General features: G+C 47.4%; 1 protein-coding gene across 1 annotated transcript; it reads left to right on the top strand.

Annotated features, from left to right (window-relative positions):
• Positions 1–1,647: 1,647 nt before the first annotated feature.
• LOC144945722 (rho guanine nucleotide exchange factor 3-like) lies at positions 1,648–25,473 on the top strand. Its single transcript, XM_078874290.1, has 10 exons — positions 1,648–1,898; positions 13,826–13,927; positions 14,850–15,050; positions 16,120–16,182; positions 17,038–17,134; positions 19,516–19,592; positions 20,259–20,516; positions 22,071–22,241; positions 23,268–23,442; positions 24,150–25,473. The coding sequence occupies exons 1-10, from the start codon at positions 1,803–1,805 to the stop codon at positions 24,581–24,583; spliced, it is 1,674 nt and encodes a 557-aa protein (XP_078730416.1). The 5' UTR covers positions 1,648–1,802; the 3' UTR covers positions 24,584–25,473.
• Positions 25,474–26,403: the final 930 nt, after the last annotated feature.

The raw sequence follows: 26,403 nt of genomic DNA on the forward strand, positions 1-26,403 counted from the left end.
TTAAACATTTATCAAAACATCCGATTTACCACGCAGGGCTGTGTGATATCTGTAACTTTCCCCAAGCCCCACCCAGTTAGCATCATGTTTGTTCATACATTCATTTGGATGTAACGTTTTGTGACGCTGGCTGAAAAAGTTTAAAGAGCCACTTTTCAACAAAATTGCCTTTCGTGTTTTAATGTTCCCAAAGGGTACCCAGTCGGCAAAGCCGACTCGGTTTGATTTCAAGTTTATCACTTTCCCGGTCTGATACGGCTGCCTTATTGATGCGTAAGTGGGGAGAGTGCGGTGAGGGCCTCCATGTTTCTGAGAACCCAGGCCTCTTAAAATTCACCATCAAAAAATTACAGTGTGTTCTTGTGGTCTGCATGGACCATACCAGGTGTGCGGGGGGGGGGGTTGGTCATGCAGCCTTTCAATGCCATCGTTTACAGAGCCACACCCAGACTTCCACATGTGGCAGTTTCCGAAGTAACATTTTTCACTCGAGCTGCTAAACACATGGTATTTAGTGTTTACGCTTAACACCATATATGCGTGAGAACGTGCTCATAGGTGCACGTGCTACTGTACTTCAGGCCTAAACACTTGAGAGTGGTGGATTTAATATCTGGATGAGTACTTGGAGTGGAAATTGGAACTTGTCATGGGCTGCCCTAGTTTGACTCAAAATCAAAAAGTCAAAGTGATTTCCTGCTTAAATAAGCATCGAGCCGGTGTAGGAAATTCCCAATTCCTTCAGCAGGCTAGTCTCCATAGAACGGCCTCTGTTGATTCCCCCACAGTGGTGGACATTGTATCGACCCCAGAGGGATCATGGGATGAGTCAACCCAAAACCAGGACTTAAAACTCGAAATTTTCCGTTTGCGAGCCACTCATTTCTCAGCTGAGCCATCTTACTCGGCTGTCATGAAATTGGTTTCTGGCATCGTGGCAACATCAAATCTATGGAGACAAAGGCGGTAGGGGAGCTGGTTTACTGGCCATACGACCCAATTGCCGTATTATTCTGGCCTCAATTTGCGTGCACAATGCAGCACTAGCACCAGTTCGTTGCAGACTTTGTGAAGTCTACATGTACAGGATTGATGTTTTTACAGTACTGTACTTAGGAACTACACGCATATTTAGGAAGTGACGTCCGGTGTGCCTTAAGCTGGCCAAGCCGACGGATGCTAAATTTATATTCACACTTTTTTTTGTTGTGGTCTCTTTCCTTGCCATACCTAAGCCAGTAAGGCAACTTCATAACAAGTGCTGTGCAGCGCTTGCCTCGGTAAGACAGATTATAGCAAGTCACTGCAAAATTCACAAATACGTTTTATTTATGCGCGAAATGTCTCACACACACACACTGTGGAACCGTTTGATTCAAGAAGGTTGAGCATTTTCATCAACTTGCTTTACACCACGATAACAAATCTGCCACACCGGTTTCCTCTATTTTTGTTAGTCTCAAGCAAAGTGAGCGCGCGCGTCTGTGTGTGTGTGGCGTGTGCGTAAAACTCCAGCCAGCAACGTGGACCTCAAAAAAAAATTGCGTAAATTCCTGTCGCGCACGGTGAGACCGCCGCTCGCCACGCACAGCCGCGGGCCACCGACTTCGCGGGCGGGGCCGGGACCTGTGGTGGGGGGGGGGGACGTGAGCCCGAGAGCCCTCTTGATCGTCACCAGTTTCTCGCTCGCCACAGCCTCGGAACACAAACCTCGGTGCGCGCACACCGCCGCCTCCCGCCGCCCTCCACCCCAGCCGTTTGCCGCTCGGCCAGAGACACCACCGCCTGCCTCCACCCTGGCGATGGTGGCTAAAGATGCCACCGGCTGCTCTTCAGGAGCCAAGCGCTCTTTGGATGCGCCGGACACGCAGCCGGTGCAGCTGCGTAAGGAGCCGGAGGTAAGGCGTTCTGCGGACACTGCGGAGACGGTTTTTGATCGATCTCCCGTCGCTGGCTTCCTCCGTGTTTTTTTTTCCGTTCTCGACCGTTTTGGGTTTTTTTTTCAAAAATGTCACCCCGCCTGAGGTGTGGTTCTTTTTTGGCGCACGCCTGTTCGAATAACTTTAAAGGTAAAATTGAACGTTACACTGAATTATTGTGATCCACGAATAGTTTAATGGGTTCGAAGGGACATTTCGCGCGACGACATCGATTGTATTTTTGACTTTAGTAGCTTTGGCGAAATTGCGCTTTTTTGTTGTTGCTGCATGGAATCTGCCGTAGATGTTTAGCTGCATGATGTGCAGTGATGGTCTGATCGAGATGTTGACTTGGCCCTTATAAGGGCCGTTAACAGAGTTGTTGATGTTGCTCTTCAGACTCGGAGGGCGATTGGCGTTCAATCGCCGATTTAATGGCAGTCGCAGTGTTTTTACGCGTCATGGAAACACCGTGAGAAGTTGTCGCCTTCCTCCTCCTCAGACGTTAGATCATGAGTATCATTGTAAACAAAAGATCTAAACTGCTGACAGTTTAGATGTTAAGCTGGTGTTTTGATGCCTGCCATTTCATTAAGGTTTACATGGGTTGTAGTTACAGTACGCATCTAGTAATTTAAAACGTCCCACACACAATACAGAAATCGGAGACAGGGTTAACTGGGTTTTTGGATTAATATTTAGGCCAAGAGTGAAAATCTTATTTAAATATTAATTAAGTAAAAAACAAACGATATTCTCAGCCTAGTTGACCTCATGTTGAATAAAGCTACCTTGTAACAGTATCGTTTCTAGGCTGTGTAGTGCGTGATGTATGGAAGTTCGGGGGTGGGGCGGTGGTTTGGGAAATTGTGTTTTGAAAAAACATCTGGCTGGGTGACGCAAATTTAGACGCAATGCAAGTGTAGCGTTCAATTAACAGCGGTGCCAGGTTTCACGACGCAGGGTCCGTGACCGTGAACGCAGTTGTCATTCCGAGGCCGCGTTCATTCCCGAATTCCCCATCCCGTCGTTAATGCCTCCTCCCTCCCCCTTCTTTGATGGGTCAATGAGGTAAAGCGCCACTTGCCCCGAGGCTTGTGTCACCTGTTATGGGAAGTGAATTGCGATTATTCACAAAAATAATTATATACACACACACACACACGCCCAAAAAAATGCATCGTCTCCGAACTTCCACCATAGGAATGTGGAATTAACCCCCAGTGGCTCCGTGCAACTTAATCGCTCCGCTCAAATGTAGGAAGAGCGCTGGCCATTACTGACTCGACGTCTGCACACACGCGCACACTTCCTGAACGAGCGCACACTGCGTGGATTGTACGACGACGAGAGCACGTAACGGGGGAGGTTTTCTTTCGGTGTTTACATAAATTGCATAATTTCGCGTGACGAACTCCACGCTTGGAGCCGCGCACACACACACACAAAACCCAAGGCGACAACACCTAAAGCCCCCTCTCGTAGCCTCTTGGCACCGGGACCCCTGGCGTCAGGTGCTTTTAGTTTATAGGAGCCGAGTTTACCGGACACGCGTGAAAGCCCGTGCTTAATAATACAAGGGTGCTCTGTTTCATAGCAAACCCCTGAACAGAACACTTTGTTACCGAATGTTCATAACCAAGGAGGGAGGTTGCTAATGATTAAAAGGTTTACTCTTCCCAGTGTTACTGGATAACTTAACTCCTGAAACCCTCTGCGTGGTTGACTTGTCGTTAGCAGTGTCGGTAGTGAGACATTGACGCAGCATTGTAATCGCAGGGGAATTCTAATCATTCAAAATATGCACTTCGCGATTTTAATTTGGTGACTTTCAACCACGTGTTGTGTACCCAACATGCCTACAGAGAGATTTCGCTTGTGAATATTACCTGCGGTGACATGGATCAGACACGTAGACGGTGACAAAGATAATTTATTCTAGATTTGAAGCTTTCGTGACTGCAATGATTCATATTCTCAGGTTTTTTCGGTAAAGTCACGTAGGTAAAACATTAAAAGTAATGAAAGTAAAATAAAACAAAACAAAACAAAAATAAAAATAAAATTCACGACGTTTCGGAGGCAACACAAGTCTCCGTCATCAGGTGGGACCGTCACAGCCAGATTAGCTGCATCAAGAGTTTAATGTTTTACCTACGTGACTTTACCGAAAAAACCTGAAAGATAATTTAAGAAAGAAAAATTCGCTTGTGTTGCGATCGAAACGTCGTGATCTATTACATTTCTATCTACGTGACTTCACCGAAAGAACTAAAGAGTATGAATTTCATGCGGCCACGAAGGCTTCAAATCAAGACGTCATTTAAGAAAATTTTAAAAGTATAGACCACGCGGCTGCTGATACTTATAAGTGCAGACAAATCGCGCGGTGTTAATGGGACTCCATCTAATGTGGCTAAATCTACGAGGGCTGGGGTTGGAACTTTCTGTCCCACCACTGTGGTGGCAGCATTGCTGTGATACGCATAGATACACGCCAGGCCACAGGAACGCTGCTCACTCTGCCTCTGAATGCCATTTCTGCCATGATCCGAAAGTTTTCCAGCTCGCCTGCCACCACTCTCCGAGCACAGTTCAACCACAGTGCGCGGTTTGAAATGTGAACTCTGCAGCGCAAGGAGAGCGTAATCCCAGAACAAGTGCGACACCGCTGAATTATTTCGGTTCGGTGGAGATTGCCCCACGATATGGCACGGATAAAAAAAACCATCAGGCTCGCCTTTGTTGACGCTTTTATGGCCATATATGGGCAAGCGTTTGGTCAAGTGAAAGTAGTCATTTCCTCGACGCTTCTACCCAGGACTTTAATTGAAGTCGCCCCTGATTATGGCTGGGAGGAAGGGGGCGTAAAAACCGTGACGATACCGCGTGTCGTCTGCTTCACAGTGTGCGTTAAAGATCCCCCTGACGTCGTTCACAAGAGGAAGCTCAGAGGGCGCCACGGTGGCAAGACGTTAACTTCCTCGCCTAGTATGGAGGAGGCTGTGGATTCGATTCCGACCCTGACGCCTGATTATTTGGAGTTTTCGTGTCTATCTCCCTGTGGTCACGTGGAATTTTCTCCCAATCCTCCGGGTTACCCCTCCACATTTAGAATCAACGTGCGTTTTAGAGTATTTGGCTGCAATACATTTCCACGTGATAAGCCCCTTGAGTTATAATTTGTAACCTAGTTGCTTCTGAAAAAGAGCGATATTGCTCAGTGGGCCTTACTTGGTAAAATTAAATTAGTTTAGTTTGAATGTGCCGGTGTCAACGCGGTGGTCAAAGCTATGAGTTGGGGCCCCCTTGACAAACACCACAAGATATGTCTTCAACAAGTGTAAAATAACAAAAACATGTTTAAAACCCCGCTTAAATGTATTTTATTATGAAAATGCTTCCATTTACGTTACACGTTTTGTTTTAATTTAACGAGAGTAGCAACGTTTGGCGACCGTGCCAGACAAATCAAATATTTGAGCCCCGCCTGATCGATTGCTGCACCCCCCCTGAGCTGATAATGTCGTCACCACGCGACTGGTCAGAGCCCATATTTTTTAAATTCTAAAACGTTCCACACATTACTCAGTTGGAATTCATAATAACCCTCCACCACCCGACACAGCCAGTAAGGTTTGTCACGTAAGCAATGGTGTGTTGGAGAGTAAATACACAACATTTACAATTTGAGTACAACGTTTCGCTGGTAATTACATCCAGCATCGATGCAATAATCGCCCCCTCCTGACAGACTAAAGCCCCATGTCACCCTTGCAAATGAGACTCTCCTGGTCTCGAGTTCTCACCTGGGTAAACAAATTCAACTTGAACTTGTCTTGAAATGGCAAATGTCCCCATGTGCCCAATGGCTCCCGAGTAAAGCCTTACATACACTGTGTGCATGAATTCATATTCTTAGGTTTTTTCGGTAAAGTCACGTAGGTAAAACATTAAAATTAATAAAAGTAAAATAAAATAAAGGCTCATCCTCTTAAGCCTCACCTTACCATATGAATAAAAAGTGTGCCGTACTTGGCCCTTCCCCCCTCTCCAACCATTATATATACGGAGTGGTAGCTCTTGCACTCTCTCATTTACTTGATACAGCTGTCGTGGCTGTGACGGTTCCACCTGAAGACGGAAGCTTGTGTTGCCTCCGAAACGTCGTGATTTTTATTTTATTTTACTTTAATTAATTTTAATGTTTTACCTACGTGACTTTACCGAAAAAACCTAAGAATATGAATCCTTGCAGTCACGAAAGCTTCAAATCTAGAATGTGTGCATGTAATTCACATCCGATTAGCACGGTTGGCTACATACGGTGCGAAAGAAGTTCAACATACATTCAATGTAAATTGTGAAAACATCGCCACTGGGGAGACAAATGCGGCCGGGCGTAGTGCTGGCCATCAACCCCCTCGAGTGCCGTACCAGTCTTCATAGGTGCTCACCAAGAGCAATTACCCCAACAGTCTGTTAAGGGGCCGTCCTGAATGACGTCACGCACCTAGGGTGGGGGGGGGGTCAGACATTTGTGACGATGTGTGACGAGAGGGGGGGGGGTTTGAGAAATGTGACGTCACATCAAAATGCGCAACTTTCAATAAATATAGACAACACGTTCTACTTAATTAAATAGACTTTTTAATAAATGTTTTCTCCTACAACATCAGAGTGCAGCGCCACATTAAATACGCACTACAATGACAATAGCTTAAAGCGATTTGAAACATGTTTTTTTTTTGGGGGGGGCAGAGCTTTGTGACGTCACATTTGAGGGGGGTCTGACTTTTTGTGACGCCGTGTGACGATGGTGGGGGGGGGTCAAAAATCGTCCAAAATCGCGTGACGTCATTTATGGACAGCACCTAATGCTATACGGGGGTCTTTGGGGTCGTCCATAATGACGTCACGCGATTTTGGACGATTTTTGACCCCCCCCCCCCTCCTCGTCACACATCGTCACAAATGTCTGACCCCCCCCCCCTAGGTGCGTGACGTCATTTATGGACGGCCCCTTTATTTGTAGCCCGGTGGATTGAGCCATGAGCCCAAACATGGCTTATTGGAACCAGCTGGGGTGGTGGATACTTCCCATGATTTTCTTCAAGCATTGTATCTGCACATTACCTAAAGATGTACGATAACAAGGTTAACGTGGTTGTTTTTGTTAACGATATACATGTCGTCAGGGAAAGGTACCATATATGTTTAATCGAAAATATAATCTGTTATTTGTGTATGTTGAACTTCTTTCTCACCGTACAAATCCCACCGTGCTAATTTTGAGGAGAGAAAAAAGTTACGTGAAACCATCCTTGGCAAATATAGCAAAAAAAATATTAACCGTGTCTCCAAAACAAACCGTAATTCTACTAAGGATTTCTGGCCATCGTGGATGCCGCTCACGAATGGATAATGGTTGCAACGTCACACCAGGTGGTACCGTTCAACTCCCTTGGCTCATGGACTTAACAGCAGCAGCAGGGGCCCCATTTGTGAGACCATGATTTTAAACCCCTTTTCAGGCTCAACTCAGTTCCATCAACATTATCATCATTGCCCAGTGAGGTTGCGCCACTTGCTACAAAATCAACATTTGTTTAATGCAGGAACCCAGCAAACGTGGGTAGATCATTGGAATCCCAAATAACGGGGACTGAGACGAGAGTTTTAGAGTACGTACTATATTACTGGCTTCGCATTGAAACGGCAACGTTTATCAGTTGCACACTTAAAAAAAATAACTTAAGTGCACAGCTTAATCTGTATCCTCATTCCCTCCAAAAATGTGTGGCTTTTGGGGTTTTTTGTTCTACTTCCTCTCTCCCTCTTCCGAGAATTTGACTGCTGAGCAACTGCCGTTTAGAGCCTCGCTCCATACCAGGGCACGGTGGCCTGTGTCCTGTAAATGTGCTCATACAATTATAGGAATGTAGGGTACGATAGTATGGGATTGTTTTAAGGTGGGCGTATATTGTACAGGGGCCGTCCATAAATGATGTCACGGACCTAGGGGGGGGGGGGGTCAGACATTTGTGACGATGTGTGACGAGGAGGGGGGGGGGTGAGAAATGTGACGTGACATCAAAATGCGCAACTTTAAATAAATATAGAATTGTTATAACAACACTAATTGTTATAACAACACTCCTACAACATCGGAGTGCAGCGCCACATTAAATACGCACTTCAATGACAATAGTTTAAAGCGATTTGAAGCATGTTTTATTGGAAATATGGTTTTAGGGGGGGGGCAGAGCTTTGTGACGTCATATTTTAGGGGGGTTCTGACTTTTTGTGACGCCGCGTGATGAGGGGGGGTAAAAAATCGTCCAAAATTGCGTGACGTCATTTATGGACGACCCCACAGGCAGTCCTTGACGTACGCGGTCGATGCGTTCTTGGAAAAGCGCGCGTATCTTAAAATCGCGTATGTCAAAAGCAAGTTTCCCATAAGAAATAATGGTAAAGAAGGGAGTTAGGGGATTCACTCACACTCGCAGACATAATCGCCTATATTATCCTCGCCTATATCTATGCAATACATGTACACACGATATAATAATTTGAATGAAAAAGAAAATCACGTAAACTCTAACATACTTCCTAGAAAATTTTAATTAAAATAAAGAAATACAGTACGACTTATTCTTGGTTCTTTCGGTAAAGTCACGTAGAAGGGAAATAATAAAAGAATAAAAATAAACATAATAAAAAGCATAATAAAAATAATTTTATTTTATAATGTTTTATTTGATTTGATTATTTCCCTTCTACGTGACTTTACCGAAAGAACCAAGAATATGAATCCCTGCAGTCACGAAAGCTCTAAATCGAAACAATACGACTTGTAACTCCGCCGGAGTCGCGTTGTGGAGACAAAGTAAAGACTGCCGGTGTCCACGTGGCAAAATGCTGTCGACTGGAGCACATTCGCTATCGTACCGCACTGGCTGCTAACAACGCCATTGGGTCACGGTTCCAGACTGTGGGGGCGGGGGGGGGGCTTGTATCGCATTGCGGACGACGTTATTCCGAAATTTGCCTCGCGTATGTCAATAAAATGTCTCAATACAAAGGTTGTGTTTTTTCCAAAATGGCGTACCACGAAATCGCGTAAACCGAGGATTGCCTGTACTCTAGTGCCAGATATCAGAAGATTAGTGCTGCATACAACTGAATTTGTCAATGTGATTTTCTAACTTCATTGTTTCCCATGTATCGATAGTTCCATTTTAATGTGGAATTTGATTGTCTTGGTGTGATCCTGGGACTGTTGTTTGCTGTTGTTTACTGCCTTACCCAAGCTTAGGATTTGGTATACTTAGGCAATTTGAACATATATACGTTATCTATGTCATTTATTTAGCTTTAGTGAGTTTCTTACATTTCCTATACTTTGCACTGCTATCGGGTTTTAGTATTGTTTGTTGTTTTGACTTTCTGACCCGCCCCTACTGGACATTTGTAAAAAGAAAAAGAGCATCATAACTTTTCGGATTTCTCCGGGATAATTACAGATTGTCGTTATGATCCTGAAACCCTACTCTAGGCCAGCCCGGGAAATATACTGAGCAATGTAGCGCCTTGTGTGTGCATGGCCTGTGTGTGTGTGGTGTATGTATGTATGGGCCGTGTGTGGGTGTAACATGGATGAGTTTTGGATTAGAACAAATTTTGATGTGTTTAGATTCTTTATTCAACGTGTCTTTGTGCCAACCAAGTGACGACATCCAATACCACATGATGCCACTTTTGGCAGGAAAGGCATGGAAGTGACATAAGTTCCTGTGATGTCATACTTTACATCCAAAGCTAAAAAATAAGTATTCGCATCATCCGAAATGTAATATCTAGCCCGACGCGTGTGCAGTGTGTGGCGTATGTATGGCATGTGTGATAATTATAGAAAGTGTATGCTTGGGTTGTGTGTAGCTTAGTGCCGGATTATCCCAGTATCAAAGGTAGCATATGCTACGGGCCCCGCACTTTCAAGGGCCCCACGCTAAATGCTTTCAAGTTATCAATTCCGGTTCAGTGATTCTGCACTTGCTCCATTACTATAGTACTATACTGCCTTCAACTTTTATGAACGACTGGGTGTTTAAGCTTAGCGATTTGTCATATTATGTCTGTATAGAAAATGAAAAATACCATTAATTTACTATGCAAGTAAAAAAAATACGTGTTTTAATATTTACGTGTTTTTTTATGAAGGGCCCCTTCATAACATATGCTACAGGCCCCGCACTAGCTTCATCCGGCACTGGTGTAGCTTATGTATTGGCTCTATCGCGATCGGAAAGGCATGGGTGTTCAGGGTATTTTGCTCTCTGTGCTCAGTTCCACACTGATCACCGTTTCTGCTTTGCACACTTTTTTCACACTTGAAGGAGGATTGCACTCGAACCGTATTCGTTGTTGGGTTAAGTCACGTGGTCGTTTTATACCAAACGTCTTGCGCATTAACCCTCCACCACCCGACTTCGATGGAGCTAACCATGTCTCCGGAAACCCAAACACAGACATGGGTCTTTGTTATTGGCAACGACATTCTACTTGTTAAGCAATACAGTAGTAACTGTGTGGTGCTGGTCTGAGTCAGACGTCCTGCACCGCAGCATGGTTACGTGTCGATACGGCTGAAACTGAGTGGCAAGACTTGCCACTTTCCGCTTTGCCTTTTTTAATTATATATGTCACACCGAGGGGGGAGGGAGGGGGGTTCCCACCCCCGCCCCCCTTCTGCAAGTTGCACCACTGCGGTTATAATTGCCCCAGTGGCGGATAAAGGATGCAGATGCAGCAATCGGATAAGAAACTGCACGCAAAAAATCTGTAAAAGCCGCTCGCTCTCCCGTGCACGCACACCGTTTAACAATTACACAATTACACCAAACACAGATTCCTCATTAGGGGGGGGGGGGGAAACAGCACGCATTAACTAAACTTTTCATTTTACCAGGTAAGGCCACACTGAGCTATGTAGCTCATTTTCAGAAGCGACCTGGCCACAAATGATGGCTCAACGGAAGTGGCTTTTGTGAACGTGGAAATTTATAGCAACCAAATACTCCTAAACCCATGCTTTTAAACGTGGAGGGAAAAACCGGACGACCCGGAGAAAAATCCACGCAAAATCCACGTAACCACGGGCTTCCGTAAGGATCGGGATCCAACCCACGACCTCCTGTATAACACGCAAGGTAGTTAACCATGATGGGCACAAGACCACGCGAATGTGATACGACTAGACCCGTACCAGAGGTCGCAAACAGGCTTTGATTCCTTACCCGTACTCGTACCCGGCCGCACCAGGGTCGCAAACGGCTACCCGTACCCGTACCCAGCCGGGTACGGGTAGCCGGGTCTCGGGTAGGGTACGGGTATCGGGTACCCAGTTGCGACCTCTGCCCCGTACCCGCCAACTAGTTGATGTAACTCTTCACAGTTTCAATAATTTCCACCTGTGGAGGTCACTGGGTCCATCCGTGTCTTGGTGGCAGTGGCCTCAGATTCTCTCGCAGTGTCATGTTTGTGCTGTTGGCTTGCTGCCCGTGATGTTCCAATTGCCTCTGTCGCTTCACTCCTTTGGTCCATCTTTTTCCTAATGGATAACGCCTCTACAGTTAACAATCCAGACGAATTAAACTCTCCAGTGCAATTCTACCGACAAGACGCTGGTGCCCCCTTTAAACACAAGGTCACGCGACAGGTTTGTGACGCCCCTGCCACGTTACCACTTCTCCCTAGCTCGTCCACTTTATGGTTTTGTGCAGTCCATTTATATTTATCGGTAAGACTTTCAAATTTCGTACGTGAACACCTTCGATTGGACATTGCCACCCTGCAATGTCCTGTGACTGAAACCCCTGCCCACGGTCTTGGGCTGTGATTGTCCTTGCAACAGTGCCGCTTAGCTCAATAGGGCCTTACCGGCAGAAGCAAAAGTCTGACAGAGTCTGTGAGACTATGTAACTCTACAGACCTCTATCTAACATTACGGATCTCTATGTAACTCTATGGCACTCTATGTAACTCTACGTAGCTGCGGTGTTCTGTAACTGCCGCCGCTAGCCGATGATCTTGGGCTGCGATCGTCCTTGTAACGGTGCTGCTTTTGAGCTCAATGGGGCCTTAGCTGCTGAAACAAAGTCTGGGTCAAACGCTTCGCGCACCTCACATGCCAACGCCTTAATCCGTGTCAAAGATCTACACAAACACATTTTTCTTTTTTTTGTTCACGCTTAAGCACATTAAACAACGCGAACGGAGCGGTACCGAAATCAACAAAAGGCGCGATTGTTCTATGTTGATTCTCGGCAGAATTTCGCCTCAAATGCCACGCCGGGCGCTGGAACTAACTTGTTTATCTTTCTTGCGCGAGTTTTCACGCCTGCCCCGTCCTTGGCTGTATTTTGCCCCTGTGTTTTTTTCTTCTTCACTTCTTTTTCACCTTCTTCAAAACAAATTGCGCAAAGTAAAAGTTTAAATACCGGAAAAGTGCATTAATGGGTTCATTGTTTCCTGGCCATTTTCTGCTTGTGAGAGTGCGGGCCATTTCGCATCGGTGCTCAGTTGAAGGCGCACGAGTTTTCTCCGTGCACACACGCCGGGTTGTGTGGTGAGCCGGAGTTCGTATGGAACCCCCGCCCTGGCTGGGCCCCGACTCACAACTCTCTCTCTGTGCCTTTGCTGACTTTTAACGTAGCCATTTCCTAAATTTACAAACGAATTGAAAGCGCTGGTGAGCACAACGTTATGGACTACAGGGAGCCATTAGGATTGGCTTATGTGGGACAATCTCTGGGATGTTGTCGACAATAATTGTTGCGGTGATTAAAATAAAGTGAGTGAGATCATTATTGGAGGTAAAAAAGATATATATTTAAATACCATTTTGTACATCATTGATGACTACGAGTCTGGTACCGATAACTATATGGTGACGGTTATTGTGGTGGATGTTATGGTGGTGTTCGTAATGATGGTGAGGACTGATCCATAATATTGTTTTTTTGGGTTAGATCGCATAAATATAAACTTGTCGTTAAACCCGCCACCACCCGACACAGCCAAGTAGTAAGTTTTGTCATATAAACAGAACGTGGAGAGCAAATCCACAACATTTACAATCTGCTAACAACGTTTCGCCAGTAATTACAACTCGCATCATCAGGCGGACAGTCAGATTTGAGATTTGACAGCCACTGGCTGTGTGCGTCCCGTTGTTCCGGCCCAGTACATTGGCTGTGCCTCTGTGTCGCGGTAAAAAAAAATAATTAATTTAAAAGTGCTAGGCTGTATATTTGGTTTATTTACATCTGGTTTTTTTTTGCAGTTTATGATTTGTATTTAAGACGTATTAATCGTTTGTCCTGTTTGCAGTAAAAATTTTTGCATGTTTCGTGTAAATACTCAGTTTTTGTTTTTGCTCTTGTAAGTTTTCACAATGCCACCCTGCAATGTGCTGTAGCTACCGCCACTGCACACAGTCTTAGGCTGTGGTCGTCCTTGTAACGCGAGGTTGATTAGACTGTGTCTGTGGGTCTCTGGGCAAAGCTACGGCTTTCTACGTAACTCTAAGTAACTGAAATGTCCTGTAGCTACCGACACTGCAACAGAGCTAAATTTTTACTTTAAACTTTCGTGACTGCAGGAATTCATATTCTTGGTTCTTTCGGTAAAGTCACGTAGGTAGAAAATAAAAATAAAATAAAGTTTTAATAAAACAAAAATTAAAATTACAAATAATTATTTTTTTTATTTACATTTTATTTTCTATCTACGTGACCGTACCGAAAGAACCAAGAATATGCAACAGAGCTGCCTAACCCAGTGGGGCATGGCCAGCTTGAAGTCAAGTCGTGTCTAATGGCGGTGTTCGTCCCCATCAGGAGCCGAGCAACAAGCGCGTCAGACCCCAAAGCCGCTCGTCCTTCGCCAGCCTCATCTCGCCCATGCGCTCGGCTGCACGGACGCTCGGAAAGCCCCTCCAGGTACCTCCTCGCCAGGCAGCGCTGCGGCCTCTTGGGGTGACCACTTCCTCTAGCAAAAAACAAAAAAAATTCGATATATTTTTTATTTTACCAGGTAAAGTTCCACTGAGCGATATAGTTATTTTTTCCAAAGCGACCTGACCCTCACAAGTGATCGCCCGACGAAGTGGCTCAACGCGTGGAAATGTAGAGCGGCCAAACACTCCTAAACGCACGTTGATTATAAACGTGGAGGGAAAAAACCGGGGAGAGAAACATGTAAACTCCAAACATACAGCAGACGTCAGGGTCAGGATCGAACCCACAACCTCCTGTATAACAGACACATCGACCACTGCGTCGTCCAAAAGCGGCGTCCAAAAGCGGCGACATGGCTGAGCCGTACCACATGTCTACCAATTGTTGTAGCGGCCCTCCCGGTTAACGCCGAGTTAGTTGGTTGGAAAGACACAAGCCGTCTGCTTCACTGTGGACGTTATTGATCCAGAGATATTATTTGGAAAATAGTCGGCTGTGTGTGCCGGTGCCCCGGTTCAAATATGCCAAATTTGAAAATGTGCGCAAATTACCCCATTGGGTAAAGCCAAATATCAACATCACCCCCCTCCTTCTGTGAAACTGCTGCACAACATACCCGTGGGATGTGAAACATGGTGCAATCGGGAGAGCCTTGCACGATAATAATTGCGCAAAATACAGAACTGCACAAAAGCGTTGACTTGATTTGTGCCAGCTTTCCATCTCAAAGCAGGATGGCTCCGACACTTGTGGTAACACACCATACACTGTTCCTAGTGTGTAGCACTCCCTATTAACCCGAAGTCACCAACCCTTGACGATGGCTCCCCGTGTCTCTGTCTCTGTCTCTCTCTCTGCCTGTCCATTGTCCTTCATGCCACCTTTCCCCCCCCCCCCCCTGCAGCGTTCTGCCAGTGTCCGGTTTGGGGAAGGCCCGAGCCAGCAGCCGTCTACCGGCTCTCGCAGGCTCGCGGTCCGTGTCAGTGCAGAGGCCAGGGCTGGGCCTTCGGCCGCCAAGCGCCACGACGGCCGGCTCTGGTGCGAGACGTTCACGGACGCGGCCGCCTGCCAGCAACTGAGTGCCCATGAGCTGAAGCGTCAGGAGGTACGTCCCCCAGCACTTTGCCCTGCGAGGACTTGACACAGCAAGCCGAGTGCTCCTTCCTGTCTCTCGTTTATTTGTGTATCATTATTACTGTTAATAATTATTCACCCAGGGAAGCCTTGCTGAGTTTCAAGACGCTTTCTTCAGGAGGGTCCCGCTAAAGTTTGCAGTAGGAGACGACGATTGCTCTTGATGCCAATTGAATAATTTTCGTGTGATTTTTAAAATTTGGACCATGACTCCGGCACAGCACACGTGACTTTCTCTTCCTTCGGATAACGTCGGAGGATGTCTTAAGCATCCACTGTGAAAAAGGCGGCTACATATTCGTGCGTTTGATGTCACCTGCGCAGTATTAACCAGTGCGGCCACGGGGCTCCAACCGCTAACCTCTGCAGCAAGCCGCAAACACGCGAAGCCTCTGCTCAGCCAATGAGACCTTCTCTCTCATCCGGACACTCCTCCGCTGAGGCTCAAGACTCATTCGGGAGGCTCGTGCGTTGAGTGTTGGTCAACTTCTTTGTCGATTACTTTTGCGCGGTGAAGAAAACCACGGTGCGAAGTGGGGTGGGGAGGAGGGTGCCGGAGGGGAATACCCGCACGGTAGAAGAGTTGATGCTTAGAATTCGCACGAGCAGTTAGTCAAACCTACGCCCGTGTACTGGCCTCCCATTGGCATCTTATTCGTAGCCCTACAGACTGGGAGTGCCACGTAGCTTTTTTGTGATGCACCACACACAACCCTGCCGTCACGACGCTGGCCTACGGGTGTGCACAGCCACTAGCAGCTGCATCTACGCCGACAATGCATCATGCAAAGCCAGTTCTATAATCACCTGCAGTGTTGGAAACTGGCCTTGGCATTTGACCTAATTGACGCGTCACGTATATGTCCTATGTAGTCCTGTAGCAGTTGTCGTTAAGTAATATTAGTGACAGAATCCTTTATTTAACCAGGTGGTTTTTATATACAGGCCCGTTGAGACACATGATACTTTTGTCTCTTTTGTAAGGGTGACCTGGGCTTTTGTGTGTTGCCAAATGTATGAGTCCGGTTTGTCTGTTTCAGGTCATCTTTGAGCTTTTCCGCGGAGAGCATGACCTCATTAAAGACCTGCAAGTTGCCAAGAAGGTATGGTTTTATGATTATATTATTTCTCCCCAAAACACAACTGCATTCTTCACGACAGCCATTAATTAAAGAAAAGGTCAACAATCGTGTTATTTAACAACAGGGACTGCAATAATTTATGCAACGGCTCAAAGCTACCTACCGCATACCATGGACCTTTTACATGACAACATTAAGGACAAAGATGATAAATGGGAAGTGGGAGGTGCGGGTGAGGAGGGTGAGGGCAGGAGGGATGCACGGGAGAGGGGAGAAAGCAGAATACAGCTGCACAGCTCTGGACCAGCGAGGCCGAGTACATGCCACTGGATATCTGCGGAGAAAATGCGTTATAGCTCATCGGATTCCTCCAGTATAAATACACATTCTAATGGGGATGTAGCAAACTAGGGCAAATCCGGTCCCAACGTGTTTTCGGGGGTCTGGGACCCGTGACCAATAAATCCCATGGGCAACTCAGGGAGCCCATCCAGCAACGAGTCCTAGGGGCGGCAAGGGCAGCATCAATGGCTTTTAGAGAGGTCTTCAGGGGCAATCCAGACCCACCGCCAATAAACCCCATGGGCGACAAAGTGACAGTGGAGGCAGAATGGGGAATGCTGAGGACACATTTTCTGTAGCTCAGCCGCAGAGAGTTCCGGCTGCAATTGTGCCTGGATTGTGGACGTACGTATGTATGCTGAACTTCTTTCGCACCGTACGTAGCCAACCGTGCTAATTGGAGGTGCGGGGGAAGGACAACAAAACTAAACACAACAACAAGCAGTTCTGTGCATGTGTAGTCCGTTTAGTGAACGCGTTGTGCGAAGATCCCACCACGGAACAGAAATGACCGATTCCCTGCTGTCACCGCAGGCCTACCACGACCCCATGCTGACCCTGGCCATCATGACAGAGGAGGAACTCGCGCAAATCTTCGGCTCTCTTGACTCGTTCATCCCTCTGCATGAAGGTGCGTGTCCGTGAATGGTCGGTGCCTCTGTACATCTCTCCACACAGAAAACGCCCGAGGTTTTTCTGCAGCGGGGCAACGAGGCGACCCGTGTGGCCAGGCTCGACAAGTGAAAGAGAAAAAAGAATACAGACCTGAACACGTGTATGTTTATGCAGCCGATGTTGTTATTCATAATTGATGCATTCGGGTTAGGCCATGTACAAAGGTGTGTGCCCATGAACGGCGGTGCCTCCATACATTACTCCACACAGAATATGACCCGAGTTTATTCCTAAGTATTGCAAAAGGGTGGCCAGCCTGAGGTTGTGAGTTCTAACCGAGGTTAGGATTTTACCGAATTTTATATCATCATTATTGCCATTGTCATCATTTTTATTGTAAAGACACCGAACACACGTTGGGCTCGGAGCCTTTTTATTTTGGCACAGCACCAACTCGAGGCCCGGCTTCTTGCTTCTCGGTTGAAGCTCGAACCCTCTCCCGAACATCCTCTCTCATTGTGCTCTCGCCTTTTATCCCTCTCGAGCCCCTTCTCTCGAAACTTCTCTCATTGGCTTATTTCCCCAGCCAATCCCTGTCCTTCCCCCTTAACGGTTCTGAACCGTCGCCTCAGCTTCCAACCTCCGCTTCCTGCCCATTTCGGTTTGAACCTCTCCTCCATTCTTTTCAAACCTTGCCTCCTCGACCAATCACCATGGAGGCCTCTCTGCACTAATAGGAGGCCTTCAGCTACTTCCTGTCTGTTTGAATGGACATTTGCTTCAGGTGGGTGCTCTAGAATTTCAGTCATTACATTATCATCATAGTCGTCTTAATTGATCATCATCATCGTCATCATAGTTGTCATCGTCATAATCGGTGGCGTGATTATCGCAATCGCCTGGTGATGCTACACCGCTCGTTGGGAAGTCCAAAGAAATGTTTAGATATGGCGAGACGGGTCATTAGAATGTGAAATGTCGCCTTCTGGTTCAGGATTTTCAGATGAGCGCACCGCTCAAGTCAAGTTCATTGATTAGGTATAGCCCTGTGAGCCATTCGGCTCTTGAATCAGGTGCAACCGCAACAAACAAAAAACTAAAACATGAACAAAAACATCTTAAAGTGAATATGTGACTTAGTGCAAACAGAAAATCCAAGAAAAGACAGCAACATATTGCAGAAAAAACACCGTACACCAACGCTGTGTGCAAAAATCCCAGTGGGATGCAAGTCAAACAACCAACAACAACCACAAGAAAACTTAGATTAAGGCCATCAGTCTAACTCTCGATACCCAGTTCATTATTTGGGGGGTGGGGGGGGGGTGCTGACTCACCGTGAAAATTGGCCGATCTCGCCAGATCTCAGAGGCTAAGCAAGGGTTGGGCCTAGGTGGTAATTGTGTTGGAGACCACCTTGGACTCGCTGGTGTTTGTAGCCGGAGGTAAGGGAGTACATTTGGTATTCACTCCATTCTCATGTCGCAAAGGCAGATGTGACAGTTGAGCAATCTTGTTCCATCTGTGCAGAGGATTGGGTGCGTGTTATTGCTTCGTATGCGTGGGTTCTGCGGGGAACCGTTTCCTCCTACATAAAGCCAAATGCTTATTAATAGATTTGGTCAAATTTCCAATTCCAATCGGCATATGCAGTTTCCGCCGTCTCGTCGTTTGTCCCATTACACGACCTCCGATTGACCCCCCTCTTCCTCATCAAACCCCGTGTCGTCTCTCGAACCAGACACGGTGGACGTTGCTTCTCAGTCACCGCTCCGCTCGTCTGGAATTCACTCCTCACTATCACCGCACATCGGCGTCAGTATTGGCTGTTTGTCGCGAGATGTTACAAACAGTCAACATGTTAACTACCTAACATCTCGGCTCCGTGGTGGCGAGACGTTAGCGACCTCACCTGGTATACACGAGGTTCGTGGGTTCGATCCCGACCCTGACGTCAGTATATTTGGAGTTTGCAAGTTATCCACGTGGTCGGGTGGATTTTTCTTTGGGTCCTCCGGTTTTTCTCTCCACATTTAGAAACACAGATTTAGAGCACAACTTTTGTCTGCTGTACATTTCTACACGATAAACCACTTCGTTGAGCTATCATTTGTGGCCAGGTCGCTTCTGAAAAAGAGCTGTATAGCTCAATTGAGCCTAACCAGTTAAAATACAAAGGAGTTTAGGATCTCGTAATCTGAACACTCCTCTCTTTAATTTATGTTCTCGCACCTCTGAATGCCCATTTAAGTTCAAAGTGTGCGTGTTACAGGTCTAACAACGAATGGCTGAATCCCAACGCAGGGATGTTCCTGTCAAAAAGAGATGCTCTCTCACGTGTGTTCGTTGTCATTTATTCTCCGTTGGGGGCGACGCTGCCAATGGTGCCTCGTGTAGATCTCGTGCAACGGCTGGATGGCGCTCGCCAGGTGGACGGCTCCATTCACCACGTGGGACCTCTGCTGCTGGACTGGGTGAGTCAGTCAACATCCGCGCTTTCAGGTGTATTTCTGCGGTCGTCTGGAACGCTCTTCCTTCCGACATTAGGAAGCCACTAGAGCTATAGCACTTTTAAATCTAGGTTGAAAACTAATTTATTTACGCTACTTTTTGCGTTTAGTTTGTCGTCCTTCCCCGCACTTCCGATGAGCACAGTTGGCTATGTACGGTGCAAAAGAAGTTCAACATACGTACATTCAGGGCCCACGTGGTCAGGCTTCACTCGTGAAAATTTATTTTTAAAACCTCAATACTTATCTGATCACACATACGTTGCAAAGGTGTGTGTCCGTGAATGCCGATGCCCCCGTACGTCTCTCCACGCAGAATAAGGCCCAGTTTATTCCTACGTATCACAGCAGGCTGGGGCCAGCCCAAAGTCGTGAGCTCGAATCCTGGCCAGGATTGGCCCAGCCACATCATTATAATCATCACTTTCATCACCATCATCATCATCCTAATCATCGTTTTTATCATTATCTTCATCATCATCATCATCCATGTTATCGTGCGCGGCCTCACCCCAAAAACAAGACAACGATGAATCGACACTTATCTGCTCACTAAAAATTTCACTGCATGCACTCCTCCCTACCTCTCTCCCTCCCGCTTTTTCTCTCGCCCATCCTCGCGGGCCACAGCTCCCCTGTCTCAGCGCCTACGTCGGCTACTGCGGGAATCAGCTGGCGGCCAAGGCGCTGCTCGACCGCAAGAAGCAGGACCCGCGGGTTCAGGACTTCCTGCAGCGGTGCCTCGAGTCGCCGTTCAGCCGCCGCCTGGAGCTGTGGAGTTTCCTGGACGTGCCGCGCTCGCGCCTTGTCAAGTACCCGCTGCTGCTGCGCGAGATCCTGCGCCTCACGCCCAGCGAGCACGCCGATGCCGCGCCGCTGACACGCGCTGTGAGCTCCCGAACCTTGTCGCACCTCGCCACGGGATTTCTCCATCCTTATCCATTCGTCCCCAACGCACGCGCTCCCCAGCCTCCTCCTCGCCCAGCCTTGCAGGGAGCGGGGATGAGCGCAGACTGAGGCGTGGATACTGGGCGGGGGAAATGTTTAATGTTGGGGCGCCTCGGTGGCGAGATGTTATCCCCTTCGCCTGGTATGCAGGAGGTCGTGGGTTCGATCCCAATCCTGACGCCTGTATATTTGAGTTTGCGGTGTCTCTCTCCTTGTGATCGCGTGGATTTTTCTCCGGGTCCTTCGGTTTTTCCCTCCACATTTATCATCGACATGCGTTCAGAGTATTTGCCTGCTAAAATAAATCCCCGCACACGATAAGCCACTGTGTTGAGCTATCATTTGTGGCCCGGTCTCTTCTGAAAAAGGAGCTACGTAGCTGGTGCTGTAAATAAAAAAAAAGTTTAGTGAATGTGCATGCGGAGTATCGGCACCATGGCGCGGCGGCAAAACACGCTGGTGTGCACAACGTGAACCTGAGGCGGGGGATCTCAGGGGCTTGGATGGGGGCCCACCCAAGCCCCCACACACTTACCCCCCAGTCGCAGGATGGGGTTCCTCCGTACCAATAACTTTCAAAGCCCCTGCCCTACACTTACAGCAAATAGCCTTGCCCAGAACCCGACCTTAGCTCGAGGTCACCAGGGACCACACACCACGCAGGTGGTGCATCGGCCAGTCATCTCAGTCGGTCAACCCATGGCACCTGAGTCTGTCCTGTTAGCGGGCGTTCGACGCTTCACGTGGCCTTAAAGTGCACATAGCCTGGCACAAGCGCCGTGGTGATGTCACTGCCACTTAGTCCCGAATGGCGGTTGTTGTTCGTTGCGGTGCGATGCACGAATGCTCACACGTGCCGCCTTGGCCCGTATTGTTCCTGTTCAGATTCAAAAACAAAATTTGTACTCGTTTTGTTCGGCATTAGCGATGCATGTCCCTTGACACGCGCACACACGCTCGGTCGCTCCCGTTCTCGCCTTCCCACCCGGCTGTCCCCCTATCCCCGCGCCATTCTGCACTCTTACATGTTTGTATTTTCCACACTCTTGTACGTACGCACATATAGCTTATTTCGCACCGTACGCAGCCAGCCGTGCTAATAGGAAATGTGGGGGAAGGACAACAAACTAAACACCAAAAACAGGTCTAAAGAAATGAGTTTTCAATCTCGATTTTAAAAGTGTATTGCTCCAGTGGCTTCCTAATATCGGAAGGAAGAGAGCGTTCCAGACGGCCGCAGAAGCGCATCTGAAAGCGCGCAACGCGGTGACCACCTTTGTTCGATGGGCAGCCAAAAGCCGCTGCGAGGATGACCGGAGTTTGCGTGATGATGAATGCCCCTCGACGAGATCTTAGCAAGGTATTGTGGTTCATCTGTGGCAAGAACTTTGCGTGTAACGAGTGCGACCTTTTCTGCTCGCTTCATTACGGGCGCCTTTCAAACGCACACCGTCATCGTCGTCCGTTGTCGCTGTGCCCCGCCTGCGCTCGCAGCTGGACGTGATGCAGGGCATCCTGGGCGAGATGAACACGCGGGCGGGGGAGTCGGAGTGCCGCCACTACATGGGGCTGCTCGAGTACGTGGACCCGCGGCACAGAGACCCCCTCATCGCCGCCGCTCGCTCGCTCTGCTGCCACGGAGAGCTGCGCAACCACCGCGGGCAGGTGAGCTTGCAGAGCCTCGCCGGCAGCGTCGTCATCGTCGTCGTCATCATGACAGGCAACTTCACAATCGTCGTCGTCACAATTATTACGCCAGTAACAATTGATCATGATCATTGTAATAGCCATCGTCATCATAGTCATTATCGTCGTCACAATTATTACGCCAGTAACGATTAATCATTATCATTGTAATAGCCATCGTCATCATAGTCATCATCGTCATCGTCACAATCATTACGCCTGTAACAATTAATCATGATCATTGTAATAGCCATCGTCATCATAGTCATCATCGTTATCGTCACAATCATTACGCCTGTAACAATTTATCATGATCATTGTAATAGCCATCGTCATCATAGTCATCATCGTCGTCGTCACAATCATTACGCCTGTAACAATTGATCATGATTATTGTAATAGCCATCATCATAATAGTCATCATCGTTATCGTCACAATCATTACAACTGCAACAATTAATCATCATCATCGTAATAGACATCGTCGCAAGTCATCATCATCACCGTCACAATCATTTCGCCCGAACAATTCATCATCGACGTGATTGTCCACGGACAAATGTCTCCTCAAGCCACCTTTCACGATCCGACAGTGTAATAATCCACCGAGCACTTGCCTACACACATCATGAATCCCATCTTTAGAATGATCGTCAGGGCATACATTCTCACCTGATATTTTATGGAACACTGCTAGCCTGGCTTGAAGTGGGGATTACCAGCGTAAGGCACTACCACTAGAGTACATGTTACGCCTTTCTTTAAACAATACCATATTATTGTTCCTTATACTACCGTGCCCTATAGTCATATAATCATAATATACCATAGTACCGTATCACAAGGGTGAAATAATACGAGATGGAGGTTGCTTGCCATAGCAATTGCCGGATCACCATTCCGGACTGTTCCGGCTGAAACTCTTCACTCTGACTTCCACTTCCACGTCATCCCTCCCCGCCCTCATCCTTTATTCCTCCCTCCCCTACCCGGCGCTGCGAGCAGAAGCTGCACGTGTTCCTGCTGGACGGGGTGCTGGTCATCACGAGGCCCGGCTACCGCAACGGAGCGCCCAGCTTCCAGGTCTACCGCCAGCCGGTCCCTACGGCGGAGCTCTGCGTGCAGGACCTTCCGGATGGGACCTCCTTCATCAGGGGCCCCTTTGGGCCGGCGGAGCGAGGCAAGCCCCAATCACCCCTGCCCCCCCCCCCACCACCTGATCGGGGTTTAATCACAAGTTCTCTGGCACCTATTTGAGCCGATGCCTCAGCGGTAGGGCGGGTGGCTGGCAATCGGGAGGTTGCGAGTTCTAATCCTGCTTGGGGGGGGTTGACTTGGCCTCATCATCTCGCTGGGGGGTCATTAAAGTGAGTACCACTTTGTGGGGAAGTCAACAGTGGTTGTCCTACGGAGATACTCGCTCCCGTCATGGGAATGTCGAATTTGTATCACTGGTTCAGGACTGTAAAGAAGAGATGACAACCGCATTTTTGCCGTTTGTTGTGAAGGTCTGGTGTTCGGGCCCAGTGGCCACCCTAGTTAAACTTGCAGGTGTATTCCTACTGTAAAAAATGTTCCGTCTGCTTCACAATGGACATTAAGAACCCGTGATGTTATTCTAAGAAGGCTAGGCCATGTGTGACAGCGTCATAATCCAAATTTGCCAATTTTTTTTAATTACCCAAGTGGGAAAACATATATTCGCCCCTGCTCTGAAAAGTATCAGGACCCTCTGAAAAGAAGCCTTGGTGAGCCTTTCCCGGGTAGACAAATGTTGCGAAAACAACAACAATAATAACAATAACAGCACTCGCGATTGTGACGCGGTAAGCCTCGCTAACAAACGCACTGGCGCTCTCAACCGTGAACGCACGCACGCACACGCAGGCAAGCACGCGTTCCGCGTCGGCTTCTCCTCCGCGGCACGGGGCCGCATGCACAACCTGCTTGCCGACAGCGCCTACAACAAGCAGCAATGGCTCAGCTGCCTGCGCGCGGCGGCGAGCCGTGCCGCGCCAGCCTCCGTTGCCCTTCCCGCTCCACCGACGATGGCGACGCCGCCGCCGACGATGGCGACGATGGCTAGACTGCAGAGCTTCGAGGATGACAGCGACATGGAGCTGAGTTCGCAGGTCGGACGGGACGGCTACGCCAGCTGCTCCGACAGCGAGTCGGACGCAGGCTCCACCATGGACACGAGCGAGTGGGAGAAGGAGAGCGGGTCCCGATGGACGGAGGTGGACAGCGTGCCTGCGTTCTGGAATGCGACGCGATGCGAGGATTTTGATGAGCAGCCATCCACGGCCCCACACGGGGAGTAAAATGAATGTGGTTTTGTGTGTGTGTGTGTTTTTTGTTTGTATATTTCAGTCCAAGGGCGGTTATCCGTTTTGTTGGGCTGCATATTGGGTATTTGTTCTCTCACGCGTTTGCCGCGCACTACAACGGAGAATCATCTGGAGTTCAATTGGAAATGTGGATAATGATGTGAATCACGATGACGTCTAAAACTCCTGAAGATGCCCGCAATAGTGCGTGGTGGAAGCCTCAGAGGAAAAATGTTCAACACGTCGCCCAAAACAAAAGTTGGATTACCAGCGGCTGCGAAAACATGTGTGTTAAATTGTATTTTTCGGTGTTATATTTTTTACTTTCTCTAAGTTCAAGCCAATATATTCCCATACAATTGCTTACTTATGATCGTATCTTCATGGGGTCATTGTCAATGTTATCGTATCTTCATACTTGACCCAATTACCATACTTTGTTGACTCAAATAAATGTTTATGGCAAGGCAGACGTTGTCTTGGCACGTACAGACGAAGCAAGCTTGTAGAAAGGGCCAATTGTAATATTTCTAGTTGCAACCTAAACGAACACGTTTCCTTTTCATATTGAGTCACTGCCATTGACACCACATGGAGCATAGGTTTACATGTGCACACAACCACACTGCAGCTCTTATTTGCTTATAACACAGTCCAGAAATTGCCAGCTAGTGCCCGGCTAAATTGCGTGTTCGCTGGATGTGGGGAATTCGGGGAGGTTCACATTTTCAGTTGTGAGGGTTCTGTGAACGGCAGTGCAGAGGTAATGAGCCAAGACGTTTAAAATGTTTCCAAATACCACTGTGCATGGCATCTGTTTGAGCAATACTCCTTTTATTATTTATATTTCGTATATGTTGGTAGTATCATTCATTCATTTTGTTCTGTTACAAACCAGTTGCCATCCTCGCTTGGAAAGAAAATGTTAACGGCACTTTGTCAATATGTGCGGCTCTCAGAAGATGCTTTTTCTTAAAACGTGTATAATTTTTTTAGGATCAGTACACAAATTGCTTGCGGTTATTAATGTTCGTCGTTTCCAGACGTGCCATCAATGTATGTACAGTATTATGTTGGAGTTAGCTTTTGGGACTTGCTAGGATATTCACGGAGCACGTTGTGGTTATTGGTCGTTATCATCTCTGCAATCCCAGTTATTTCCATGTATGATTCCTGGCACTGTACATTTTGTGGTAGCTGGCATAAGGATTCCACAAGGTCGACCGTGTATAATAGGGGTAAATAGTAGGGATGAATTTCACATTTTAAAATGTCAGATTTTAAAGGTTCGTTCAGATGTAGTTCAGATCAATCTAACGTGTCTTTGTGCTCATCACCCGATCATGCTTCCCTGGCAGAACTTTTTGGAAGGAAAACAACAGATGTGATGTCACTTCCTGTAACATCACGCAGTTCGTATAAATGAGAAAAAAAATATTATCATATTGTGTAAAATGGCATATTTCCAGGCACAATTTTTTGATTATTTCTGGAATAATCATAAAATAGGGAACACGTTCAAGGCACATAGTACTACTATCTTGTGACGCAAGTGCTGAAAGCCAAAACATCTGGGTGTGGGGGTAATGCCTCCAACTCAGATTGAACATGTCATACTGGCCACGTGTCGAGCTTGATAACAGCGTTTGTGCCAACGGTTTAATCGGGGTGAAAATAAGCTATTGTGTTGTAATATACTGTATTAAAGCTTTTCTTCACTTTTATAATTCAAATTTCATCTATGGTTGCACAGCTCCAAATCGTTGAGCCGAAAATAAAGTCTTTTGTAATCAAATTGAATTGCTTCTCTTATT

Source organism: Lampetra fluviatilis, chromosome 38 (assembly GCF_964198595.1).
Source record: "Lampetra fluviatilis chromosome 38, kcLamFluv1.1, whole genome shotgun sequence".
NCBI classification, from domain to species: domain Eukaryota; kingdom Metazoa; phylum Chordata; class Hyperoartia; order Petromyzontiformes; family Petromyzontidae; genus Lampetra; species Lampetra fluviatilis.